General features: G+C 39.5%; 1 protein-coding gene across 1 annotated transcript in view; it reads left to right on the top strand.

Annotated features, from left to right (window-relative positions):
* The window catches only part of GOLPH3 (golgi phosphoprotein 3), a 59,482-nt gene that overhangs the window by 33,080 nt on the left and 12,558 nt on the right, over positions 1-13,844 (top strand). Inside the window, exon 2 of the mRNA XM_032135868.2 lies at positions 8,598-8,729. Within this exon, the coding sequence (XP_031991759.1) occupies positions 8,598-8,729 (132 nt within the window). The remainder of the gene's footprint in view (positions 1-8,597; positions 8,730-13,844) is intronic.

The raw sequence follows: 13,844 nt of genomic DNA, 5'->3' as shown, positions 1-13,844 counted from the left end.
TGTTACCTTTTAAAAAATTGAATATTTCAAAAGATATATATTTTTTGACATAGGATCTTGCTTTGTCACTCAGGTTAGAGTGCATTAATGCAATTATAGCCCATTGCAGCCTCAACCTCCCAGGCTCAAGTCCTCCCGAGTAGCTAGGTCTACAAGCATGTGCTGTCACACCCAGCTAATTTTAAAACATTTTTTGTAGAGACAGCTCTCGCTATGTTACCAGGCTGGTCTGAAACTCCTGGCCTAGGTGATCCTCCTGCCTTAGCCTCCCAAAGTGCTGGGATTACAGGTGTAAGCCACTGTGCCTGGCCTCAAAATATTTAAAAAAAAAAAAAAAAGCTTTATTTTTAGGAACTAATTGTATACTAGAGATTCGTCTGTGATATAAGTGACTTTGCTATGATTTTTGCCCTGCAAACTTTGCCAAAAAAATGGGTAGTCCCTTTTATTGCTCCTAGATTTTGAGAATAGCTGGGAAGTTTTTCTTTTTCTTTTTTTTTGAGATGGAATCTCACTCTGTCGCCCAGGCTGGAGTGCAGTGGCGCGATCTCGGCTCACTGCAAGCTCCGCCTCCCGGGTTCATGCCATTCTCCTGCCTCAGCCTCCCGAGTAGCTGGGACTACAGGCACCCACCATCACGCCCGGCTAATTTTTTTGTATTTTTAGTAGAGACGGGGTTTCACTGTGTTAGCCAGGATGGTCTCGATCTCCTGACCTCGTGATTCGCCTGCCTCGGCCTCCCAAAGTGCTGGGATTACAGGCGTGAGCCACCGCACCCGGCCGGGAAGTTTTTTCTTCCACTCCGAGATTATAAAGGTTTTCACTCCTATTTTGTCTTCTAGTACTTACATTATTTCACTTTACATTTCAGCCTCTGATCCATCTGGAATTTATATTGATGTGTAATAAGGAACTGATCCAGTTATGTTTTTCCTAATGACTATCCGGTTATCCCAACACGTTTGATTAAAATGTTCATCTTTTCATGTTACATTGATTTGTGTTGACATTTTTATCATGTACAGATTGAGAATCCCAAATTTGAAAATCTGAAATTGTAAATGCTCCAGTATCTAAAACTTTTTCAGCACCAGCGTGAGAATCAAAGAAAATGCTCATTGGAGCATTTTGGATTTCAGATTTTCAGATTTGGGTATAATGCAAATATTCCAAAATGTGAAAAAAAATCTTAACTCCATAATATTTCCAGTCGCAAGCATTTTGGATAAGGGATACTCAATCTGTATTTGATTTCAGTATGTTCTTGGGTCTGTTTCTGGAATTTATTCTGTTGGTCTGTCTATTCATGTGCCAGTGTGACATCATTTTAATTTTAGAGACTTTTAAATCTATTCTAGTATCTAGTAGGACGGCTTCAATTTCTGTTCCTTACATATGTTGCTATCTCCCCAAGTTTTCCTGGCTATTCTTTTTTTTTTTTTTTTCTTTAGGAACTTTTATTTTTAACTTGTATAGCTCCAGGGAAAATCTGTTGCTATTTTTATTGGGATATTACGTTTGTTAACTTAGGAGGAACTGATAATAATGCTGAGACTTTGTATATAAGAATGAAATATCTTTCTATTATTCAAGTCTATTTTTAAGTCTTTCAAGAGACTTTAAATTTTTCTTCATATAGGTTTTGCCTTGATATTTTTTGTTCTTTTTGTTGCTGTTGTAAAGGTCTTTTCAATTATATTTTAACTTTTTAGTATTTCAACATGTGTATTTTGTTTGTATATGACAACTGATGTTTCATTTTATATAATCTGGCTACTAAACTCCTATCTATAGTAATTTTTCCATTTACTCTCATGAGTTTTTCTAAATATCCAACAATATCACCAGCAAATGCAGTTTTACTACTCCTTTTTTTTTTTTTTTTCTTGAGACAGTTTCACTCTATTGTCCAGGCTGAAGTGCAGTGGCTCACTGCAGCCTCTGCCTCCCGGGATCTAGCGATTCTCCTGCCTCAGCCTCCCGAGTAGCTGCTATTACAGGCGTGAACCACCACACCTGGCTAATTTTTGTATTTTTAGTAGAGATGGGGTTTTGCCGCCTTGGCCAGGCTGGTCTTGAACTCGTGACCTTAGGTGATCTGCCCGCCTCGGCCTCCCAAAGTGCTGAGATTACTGGTGTGAGCCACAGTGCCCAGCCTTACTACTTCTTTAACAGTTCTTATATCTGTAGATACCTTTTCTTGTCTAGTCTTTTTAATCTGCTTTTACCTAAAGTCACCTTCATTCTCTTGATTATTTTTGTCAAGAACTTTTTGATTCTTAATTTTTGACATAATCAAAATTTCATGTAAGATTTCAGAAGTGACTTTATAGAATTTTTTTGGTAACAGCTCTGAGATATAATTCATATGCCATACAATTCAGTCATTTGAAGTGTACAATTCAAGGTTTTCAGATTTGTACAACCACCTCCATAATCAATTTTAGAATATTTTTATCACTTCCAAAAGAAAGCTCATCCCCTTTAGCCATTACCTCTCCCTTTTCCCATTTTGCCAGCCCTGGGCATCCACTATGTTAATTATCTTACTGCATAACAAAGCATCGCAGCTTAAAACAACAAACATGCTATTCTGTGTATGTGCCTGTCTGCCTCTCTGTCTCTGTATGTCTTGGTTTGCCTCACATTGCATCATCTCTCATTTCTACTCTGCATTTGTTTTCTGTTTTCCTTTCTGTTACCTTCATTCTCTGCATTTGTGGAAATGGCCAGTAGCTTCTGAATCCACACAACCAGTACAGCTCCAGTGCCATGCCCATATAACTGATTCAGTATGGCAAGTTCAGATACTCAGGAGGGAGACTTAATTTGTTCATCCTGGTCCAGTTAGATTTGGCAAGTACAATCACCTTTCTTTTTTCCATTTTTTTGAGATGGAGTTTCGCTCTTGTTGCCCAGGCTGGGGTGCAGTGGTGCGATCTCAGCCCACTGCAACCTCTGCCTCCCAGGTTCAAGCAGTTCTCCTGCCTTAACCTCCTGAGTAGCTGGGATTACAGGCATGCGCCACCACGCCTGGGTAATTTTGTTTTTTTTTTTTTTTTTTTGAGACAGTCTTGCTCTCTCGCCCAGGCTGGAGTGCATTGGCGTGATCTCGCCTCACTGCAAGCTCCGCCTCCCAGGGTCACATCATTCTCCTGCCTCAGCCTCCCGAGTAGCTGGGACTACAGGTGCCCACCACCGCGCCCAGCTAATTTTTTGTATTTTTAGTAGAGATGGGGTTTCACCGTGTTAGCCAGGATGGTCTCCATCTCCTGACATCGTGATCCGCCCACCTCGGCCTCCCAAAGTGCTGGGATTACAGGCGTGAGCCACCATGCGGACCTGGCCTGTATTTCTATTAGAAAGCCATTTCCAAAACATTGGTCACACCAGAATTCAACCTTATATAGAAAATATGGTGTTTTTAGTGATTTCATTTTGAAATATTTTGTACATAAAAACAAAATGAAACTATTTTGAGTACTTTATGCATATACAGACTACTAGTAACTGAACATTCATATAATGTAGTATGTTTTGTAAAATGTTCAGCGGTTGCATACTGGTTTGCCAGATATGTTTTGTTTAGTAAAACTTGAGTTGTAATCCTTTCAAAGATGGAAGTAGTATATAGAAACAGACATTTCTGCCCTCTTGAAAAAGATGTGGCAAGAGTAGGCCCACATTTTACACATGGCAACAGTTGATAAGGGCTAAGTTGTCTTCCCCAGATAGATGGAAGAGGACATTGTCCAGCTTGCTGCAGTCCACACCTGGGTCTCTTTATTCAGTCATGTTCTTTGTACTTTCTAAGTAACTGAGTTTGCAATCCTCCATCCCCATTGCATTCTAATTGCACATAATTAAATAATTACTAATTGCCAGGAGTTGTGCTTTATATATATTATTTAATCTTCACAGCTTGTTTTATATGAAGAAAACTAGTCTCAAATTTAACTACGTAGTATGTGGTAGAGCTGGAGTTGATTTGAATCGCCAGGTGTTTGTGCGGTCTGGGCTCTTGAGCACTGTTCTTTACTACTTCACAAATATGTTTTACTTTGTGGTTCATAGTTATTTTCATGGAGAGTTTTTAGTTCTTCTAGTGTTTTGCCTATGTCAAATTACTGCCACTATCATAACTATTGCCTTTTAAGCTTGAACAACTATACCTATAGTTGATCAGTAAGGAAAACCTTACTTATCTCCTTGCCACGAGTTTTCCTTTACTATCTACAGAAAAGCCTAAAGAAAATAAAGATCACCATAATCACCAGACATTACTGCTGCTAAAACTTTTCTTCTAATCTCCCTTAAAAGTGGGACTATTCTCTGTCTCTCTACACACACACACACACGATTTCATAATAATTTTTCATGTTTTGTAATAACCTTCTGCACCAGGATTTCTTTTTTTTTTTTTTTTTTTTGAGATGAAGTCTCGCTCTGTCGCCAGGCTGGAGTGCAGTGGTGCGATCTCGGCTCACTGCAGCCTCCGCCTCCTGCACCAGGATTTTTAAAACTGATTTTCATAGAATTGTAATATTCTGTAGGCTGTTAAAAGTATACTGTAAATTAAAATGCTTCAAGGTCAGGAAAGTTTGGGAAGCGCTGAGTTTATTCCTTTTTTTGCTTTTAGATTGTTTTTGTGTTTTACTATGATAATGATGTGATCGTTATATTTGTACATATATTTTTGTGCACAGTATTTTCTAACTAAAGGCCCATAAGAATTGTGTCAAAGGATATGAACATTTATAAGTTTTTTTGTAAATACAAACCTATGATATACATATGTATTAATATTTATATAATTTCAAAATAAGATTACATTTTAGATCAAGCTTGTCCAACCCGCGGCCTGTGAGCCGCAGGTGGCCCACGGCTTTGAATCTGGTCCAACACAAATTTGTAAACTTTCTTAAAACATGAGGTTTTTTTTTTTTGTTTTCTTTAGCTCATCAGCTGTCATTAATGTTAGTGTATTTTATGTGTGGGCCAAGATAATAATTCTTCCAGTATGGCCCAGGGAAGCCAAAAGATTGGATACTTCTCCTTTAGATAATATAATTTTTTATCTGTTTCTCATGTAGTATATATATTATGAGCATTTTCCCATGTCGTAAATGTTTTTAATAACATATAAGGAAAATCTTTTTTTTTTTTTTTTTTTTGAGACGGAGTCTTGCTCTGTCGCCCAGGCTGGAGTGCAGTGACGCGACCTCGGCTCACTGCAAGCTCCACCTCCCAGGTTCACGCCATTCTCCTGTCTCAGCCTCCCAAGTAGCTGGGACTACAGGCACCTGCCACTGCGCCAGGCTAATTTTTTGTATTTTTAGTAGAGACGGGGTTTCACCATGTGAGCCAGGATGGTCTCGATCTCCTGACCTCGTGATCCGCCCGTCTTGGCCCCCCAAAGTGCTGGGATTACAGGCGTGAGCCACCGCGCCCGGCCCATATAAGGAAAATCTTATACTTCTGGTTATATCCCTCTTACGATCTTTGTACAAAATATTTTTATTACATTTCATTTTGGGTTGCCAACCTTTTGAGTTCCTTAACAAAAAGCTTCTGGGTAAGTAGGCACTTAAGAGCAGAACTGTATCTCTTAACTGGAATGGTGAGAACTCTTCTCAGTGTTTGCAGTTTTAGGAGACTTAATAAACAATACCCTTTTCTACCATTCAAATTGAGCCACTTGAAAGAATAAAGGGAATCAGGCAGATGGAGATCTGGTAGTGTATGGCCCATCCTACTTGGGATGTCTCTGCCCTCTCCCATCCTTATATTTTAGAACATAGGAACTAATTATGACTACAGTCATAAGCTGCTTGATACTGCCGGTTACTAACCTTCTTCACATATTTTATCTTTTTTTTTTTTTTTTTGAGATAGGATGTCACTCCTGTCACCCAGGCTGGAGTGCAGTGGCATGATCATGGCTCACTGCAGCCTCAAGTTCCTGAGCTCAGGTGATTCTCCCACCTCAGCCTTCCAGGTAGCTGGGACCACAGACGGGTGCCACCATGCCCGGCTAATTTTTGTGTTTTTTGTAGAGATGGGGTTTCACCATGTTGCCCAGGGGTCTGGAATTCCTGGGCTCAAGCAATCCGCTTGCCTCTGCTTCCCAAAGTGCTGGGATTACAGGTGTATGTCACTGCGCCTGGCCACCTTGTGGTTAATTTTTGATCCTGCTTTTATGACATGGATTTTAGCAGGAGGTTATCAACATACTGTACTTTTCTGTTGTTTGGTGTGTCTTCGTTGGCTTAATTTATCTTTGGAATATTGCTGACGAGTCCCAGAAGCTGTGGTACAGAACTGTCCATTCCCATACATGTACTTTCCCATGTGAATCCAGTTCTGTTTAAGCATGTGATGATGCCTAAAGCCATTCACTAAATTCAGATCTCTGAAGTCTGTTACTAAAGACCCCATTTTGCTGATATCTCTGGGTATGCCATTACTCTAGGAGCAATTGAGATTGAGACATATTTTAGTTCTCTGCTATCAAATGTAAGCTTCCAGGTACTGTTCAGTTGGAGTTTGCAGGCTGTAGGGCTGTTCACGTCCATTATTGCTTTATGAGGTGTTCTCTGTTGTTTACAGTTTGTAGAAGCTCATTTAGGAACTCTGTTTATATGTCCAGGCCAGTCAAAGCCAGATATCTGTAACTTTAATTTCATGTGGAATTCATTCTCAGGCTTCCTAGGGCTTTAATTTCATGGACACAGAAGTCACGCATTTTACCTAACCTCTATAAAGTGCTGGTATTATTAGCCACTTTGCTAAATCTCTGGTAATCTTCATTTGATCAGGCCCCAACCCTAAGTTTAAAATGATTCCCTAAAATCCAGTCAGTGTCTGCTGCTTATACCTCACATTTAAATTGATCTCTTAACACTGATGTTTTTATTTATCCCCTTGTGCCTCCTTTAAATTGTTATTTTCCCGGCCAGGCGCAGTGGCTCACGCTTGTAATCCCAGCACTTTGGGAGGCCGAGGCGGGCGGATCACGAGGTCAGGAGATCGAGACCACGGTGAAACCCCGTCTCTACTAAAAAATACAAAAAAAAATTAGCCGGGCGTGGTGGCGGGCGCCCGTAGTCCCAGCTACTCGGAGAGGCTGAGGCAGGAGAATGGCGTGAACCCGGGAGGCGGAGCTTGCAGTGAGCCGAGATTGTGCCACTGCACTCCAGCCTGGGTGACAGAGCGAGACTCTGTCTCAAAAAAAAAAAAAAAAAAAAAAATTGTTATTTTCCCAAAGGTCACATTCTCAGAAGTGGTAGCTTGGTGAGGCCAATTTAACTCCTTGTATGAAAAATGAAGTTTGATGGACCTCAATGGTCAGTCATCTTCTGAAACACAAGCTCACTACTCAGGCCTGGCAAAGTGCCAGGACTGACCTTGGAAAAGTGCCAGAGGTGAGGGCCAGGCCTTCCTAATCCTGGGCCCTCCATTCTTCAGAGATTGAATTGGCCTGTTCTCCTACCAAAATTGTGTTACCCTGTTCTGAGCCTTAATGAGAGTTATTTATAGCTTCTGCTGTCTCATGAGAACTGGGTATCTTAAATTGATAGCTGGCAATCCTGCTGGCAAGATTTGTGGCTTTGTAATTTGAACAACCCCAGTTGTTTGCTGTTACAGTGTCCTGACTTCATCTGGTGATGCCTGCTTGACCAGTATCCCAGATCTGTAGATGTCTCTCAACCTCCTTATGTCTGGCTGTCCTTCCACCGTGGATGCTGCCCTTACATTCTCCCTTGGGGCCAATCTGATTGTCATACTGTTTATTATTGAGAATTTTAGGCCTATAGCCGGCTATCCATTTGTTTGTGGACGCATATGTGTTTTTCTAATATCTTCTTACAAAATTAACAGTGTGTGTATTTTAAGAGACAATGTCGCACTGTTTTGCCCAGGCTGCAGTGTGTTGGTGTAATTATTGCTCACTGTAGCCTTGAATTCTTGGACACAGTGGTCCTCCTGCCTTAGCCTCCTGAGTAGCTGGGACTACAGGTGTGCAGCACCACACCTAGCTAATTAATTTTTTTTGGTAGAAACAGGATCTCACTATGTTGTCCAGGCTGGTCTCAAACTCCTGGGCTCAAGCCATCGTCTTGGCTCAGCCTCCCAAAGTGCTTGGATTAACCTTGTGGTTTTATCCTAAACAGCAATAAATGAATGGTATTCTAATTCTCTGTGAAGCTAACTTGGCTAGGTTGTCTTTCCCTGAGCTTCTTCACATGTCCACATGTAATAAATCACTAAATCTGAGGTTAACTGAGTATTCCTTCGAGTTTGCAGGGTTCTGAAAGAACCTAATAAACACACAGCTTGGTGAAATGTGGGTTATGTTTCTAAACTTATGACCTCTAAAGTTATTTGTTGTTTGTATGTAAGAATAAGTGGTGGAAAGATAAGCCCCTGAAAATTCTCGATTAGCAATTTATGTTAATTGTATTTTTTCAGTGTATTATTATAGAAAGACAGGAAAGGTAAAAGGCATTAAATATGACTTTGGCTGAGAATATTTCTGTTTTTGACTCTGAATTCAAGGTAAATTAGCTATTTTGTTTTATTTCTTTTTTTAATAGGGTTACACATCATTTTGGAATGACTGTATATCATCTGGATTACGTGGCTGTATGTTAATTGAATTAGCATTGAGAGGAAGGTTACAACTAGAGGCTTGTGGAATGAGACGTAAAAGTCTATTAACAAGAAAGGTAAGAGGAGCGCTGAGTAACATTCTTTTTAAAGAGGTTGTACTGCTTAAAATGTATGTTTTTACTAATAGCCTTCAAAAATTAAAGTGGAAGTTGATACTAAAGTTGTCTTTATTCAATTGTATTTCCATATCTTTTTTGTATTCTTGGTTTTCTGGTTCTTGGTACCTACAATGAGTAATGTAATTGATTGTTAAGGTAACTGGCCACTGGATCTTACATCTTCAGAAAGATTCTAGACTTCATTTGCAGCGTTTAAAAGCCATAATTTTGAAAGACTTGACATTAAAAACTCAAAAGTTTTACTGTGCAATTTACGCATAGGCTATTGATCTTTTCATCAGATTGTGAATACTTTTCAGATACCTGTCTGTTGAAGGTCTGTGTAGGTGCTTCTCTTAATAGAGGTAATATTGGCTAGTTTTTAGAAATTTAACTTCAACCTCAATCTCAAATATTCAAGACTGTTTTTCTTCCAGTTTGTCATTGTGTTTCTTGAGCATGGTGTTTCAAAACTAGTTTTTTTTCCTAAATCAGCGTCCTAATGAATCTAAAAGTTTTAGATCAGAGCTGAATGCTTCTTGATTGATAAGCTATAGAGAATAATAGTTCTGTAGGAAAGAACATCATTCATGCATCTTTTTTTTTTTTTTTGAGACAGAGTCTCGCTCTGTCACCCAGGCTGGAGTGCAGTGGCGTGATCTCGACTCACTGCAACCTCGGCTTCCCTGGTTCAAGTGATTTACGTGCCTCAGCCTCCCAAGTAGCTGGGACTACAGGCGTGTGCTGCCACACCCAGCTAATTTTTGTATGTTTTGTAGAGATGGGGTTTTGCCATGTTGCCTGGGCTGCTCTCGAACTCCTGGGCTCAAGTGATCCGTTCGCCTTGGGCCTCCCAAAGTGCAAGGATTACAGGCGTGAGCTATCATGCCCAGCCCACTGTTTTCTAGTATACAGAGTTGCTGTTAAAGTCTGGTGCCCTTCTGATTTTCTTTTCTCTCTCTTTTTTTTTTTTTTTTTTTTGGAGACAGTCTCACTCCATTGCCTGGGGCTGGAGGGTGGTTGGTATGATCTTGGTTCACTGCAATCTCTGCTTTCCAAGTAGCTGGGTCTACATAGGTATGTGCCACCATGTCTGGCTAATTAATTTTTTTTTTTTGAGACTGAGTGTCGCTCTATCAACCAGGCCAGAGTGCAGTTGGTGCCATCTCAGCTCACTGCAGCCTCCGCCTCCCGGATTCAAGCGATTCTCCTGCCTTAGCTTCCCTAGTAGCTGGGACTATAGGCATGCACCACCACACCTGGCTAATTTTTTTTTTTTTTTTGGTATGTTTAGTAGAGATGGGGTTTCACCGTATTGGTCAGGCTGGTCTCGAACTCCTGACCCCAAATGATCCACCTGCCTCCCAAAGTGCTGGGATTATAGGCGTGAGCCACCGCGCCCAGCCTCCTGGCTAATTTTTTTTTTTTTTTTAATTTTGTTAGAGGTAAGGTCTTACTTTATTGCCTGCTTGGGTTCAAGTGATCCTCGTGCCTTGGCCTCCCAAAGAGCTGGGATTACAGACATGAGCCACTGTGCCGTGCCTCCTCCTGCTTTCTCAATCTTATTATTATTATTTTTTCCTCTACAAGCATTTGGGATCTTCTGTTATCCTTGTTGGTTTTCTGAAATTGTATGATATGCCTTAATGTGGGTCATTTTAAATTCATTATGCATTAATTTTTTCAGTCTAGAAATGTGTATATTTTGGTTTTGAAAACTTGTATTTCTCATATTTTTTGCCCTCTATTTTTCTAGAACTCTGTAAATTGGATACGGACTTCTTGGCTACTCTTAAAGAGTTGTCTTCTAACCTTTCTGTTGAGATTTTATTGTGACTCTCCTGTTTTTTATTTCCATGAGCTTCCTTTTTAAAAATCGTAGTTTGTTTTATGGATGTAATACCTTCTTTTAGATTTCTGAGGATATCACACCTCTTTTGAAAATTTCCTTCATCTGTATTATATCTGTTTCTTCAGATTTTTTATTTTCTATTTTTGATCTCTTCTGTGTTGGAAGCTTTCTTTCACGTTATCTGTGATTATCTGTTTATATTTAGGAATGGTTCCCGTCCCCCCAAAAAAAGAAGCTAAATAAAAATGATATGTTTAGATAGAACATATTTATTTGTGAACCACACTTACTACTGAATTTTTAAAAGGAATTTAGAACTAACTTGAGTCATTGAAAAGTTGTAAGCAGAAGCAGTGGAATGCCATGGTGTCTGTCTGTTAGAAAGATCAGTGAGGAGAATGGATTAAAAAGGCTAAAACTTGTTTAGGGAAATTAGTTAAGAGGCTTAAATTAATCCAAGTGAAAAACAACCAGATTAGACAGACTAGAATATAGTTGTCCCTCAGTATCTGTGGGCGATTGGTTCTAGGACTCCCCTCAAATATCAAAATCTGCGGATGCTCAAGTTTCTTATATAAAATGTTGTAGTGTTTGCATATAACCTATGCACATCCTCTCCTACACTTTATATCACCCCCAGATTACTTACAATACCTAATACAATGTAAATGCTGTATAAACAATTGTTATACTGCATTTTAAAATTTGTATTATTTTTCCTGAATATTTTTGATCCTCAATTCGTTGAATCTATAGATATGGAAGGCTGACTATATTGGCAAGATGATGGAGAAAAGTGATACATTTGAGAAAGATTTAGAGGACAGAACTTCATAAGAAAAAGTGATTCACCTATACCCAGGCTCTGGTGTCCCTGACATAAGATCTGTTGCAAACGGATGTGCGTGGGCGAGCTTTGAGGCCAAATTGCAATAAATATAAGGAATGAGTGGGACGTAAGAAGTGGTGGCATGGCCACCATATTTAGATGTAACTTTTTCTCCTGAGGCTCTGCTTTCTTTATTTTCTTGTGCTCTCTCACCCTTCACTGAAAGCATGGTCTAGAATAGCACTGTTTGATGGAACTTTGTTTGGTGATGAAAATGGTCTGTATGTTCAATATGGTAGCTACTAGCTACTATGAGCCAGACACTTAAGCACTTGAAGTTTGGCTACTGCATATTGACACATGGTGTTAGTAAAAACATACACTGGATACACTGGATTTTTGGTCTTAGTATGGAAAAATATATTAAGTACCTCAATTTAAAAATACTTATTACATGTTAATATTTTGGTTGTATTTGGTTAAATCAAAATATTAAAATTAATTTTGCCTTTTTTTCTTTTAAAATATAACTACTAGAAAATTTAAGAGGGGGGAGGGATAGCATTAGGAGATATACCTAATGCCATATGACGAGTTAATGGGTGCAGCACACCAACATGGCTCATGTATACATATGTAACAAACCTGCACGTTGTGCACATGTACCCTAAAAGTTAAAGTATAATAATAATAAAATAAAAAAAAGAAAATTTAAGAATAGATTTGTGACTTGTATTGTGGTTTTTATATTTCTACTGGTCATAATATCACAGAGATAGATACTGTATGTATATGTTTTTAATTTTTTATAAGATTGACAAAGTAAAGGACACTTTGAGGACAAGTTTAAGAGAGGACTCTCAACATTTTAAAAGTGATGTTAAATTGGTGGGGCATGGTGGCTCATACTTGCAAATCCCAGCACTTCGGGAGGCCGAGGTGGGCAGATCACAAAGTCAGGAGTTCAAGACCAGCCTGCCTAACTTGATGAAACCCTGTCTCTACTAAAAATACAAAAATTAGCCGGATGCAGTGGTGTGCGCCTATAATCCCAGCTATTTGGGAGTGTGAGGTAGGAGAATTGCTTGAACCTGGGAGGCGGAGGTTGCAGTGAGCTGAGATCGCGCCATTGCACTCCAGGCTGGGCAACAGAGTGAGACTCTATCTCAAAAAAAAAAAAAAAAAAATTAATGTTAAATTTTGTAACATTTAAATAGCTAACATTATAAAATAATACAATACAATGGATTTAATTTTGATATTGTGGAATTTTAACTAGAAATTTATAGCTTGGCCAACAATGTGAATGAAGGCTATAGGGATCTAATACTTGTCTAAAGCAGTGTAACATTTTCCCTCCCATCCCTCCCTCTGGACTTTTCCACTTTGAAAATGGATTCTGTATCTCAGTGTAGCTTTTTTTTTTTGGAAACATATTTTTGCTCTCGTCGCCCAGGCTGGAGTGCAATGGTGCGATCTCAGCTCACTGCAGCCTCTACCTCCCGGGTTCAAGCGATTCTCCTGCCTCAGCCTCCCGAGTAGCTGGGTTTACAGGCGTGCGCCACCACGCCTGGCTAATTTTTGTATTATTAGTAGAGACCGGGTTTCACCATGTTGGCCAGGCTGGTCTCAAACTCTTGACCTCAGGTGATCCACCTGCCTTGGCCTCCCAAAGTGCTGGGATTGTAGGAGTGAGCCACTGCATCCAGCCTCAGTGTAGCTTTTTTAAAAAAAGTTGCAGTATTTAAAAAATGTATGTAATCAAAGCTATTGATAATTTCTTTAAGTTTTCTGCTAGTGGGGACAATTTTTAAAGAAACCTTTCAGGGCCAGGTGCAGTGGATCATTCCTGTAATCCCAGCACTTTGGGAGGCCAAGGTGGGTGGATTACCTGAGGTCGGGAGTTCGAGACCAGCCTGACCAACATGGAGAAACTCCATCTTTACTAAAAATACAAAATTAGCCAGACGTGGTGGCGCACACCTGTTATTCCAGCTACTTGGGAGGCTGAGGCAGGAGAATCACTTGTACTGGGGAGGCAGAGGTTTGCAGTGAGCCGAGATTGTGCCACTGCACTCCAGCCTGGGTGACGAGCAAAACTCCATTTCCAAAAAAAAAAAAAAGAGAGAAACCAAGAAATCTTTCTTATCTCTATAATTTGTTAGCAAGTTTTAGTGACATTTGTTTAAAAATTTGTTTCTTCACTGATGTGAAATACCACCTTTATAATACAAGATTGAGTATCCTATATCTGAAATGCTTGGTAACAGAAATGTTTGAGATTTGGGAATTTTTTGGATTTTGGAATATTTGTATTATACTTAAGCATTCCTGACTTCAAAATTTAAAATCCAGAATGTTCCAATGGATGCATGTTGGTGCTCAAAAAGTT

Source organism: Hylobates moloch, unplaced genomic scaffold (genome assembly GCF_009828535.3).
Source record: "Hylobates moloch isolate HMO894 unplaced genomic scaffold, HMol_V3 SCAFFOLD_17, whole genome shotgun sequence".
NCBI classification, from domain to species: Eukaryota; Metazoa; Chordata; class Mammalia; order Primates; family Hylobatidae; genus Hylobates; species Hylobates moloch.
The sequence above is the reverse complement of the archived record's forward strand: the minus strand, read 5'-3'. Positions and strand labels throughout refer to the sequence as shown.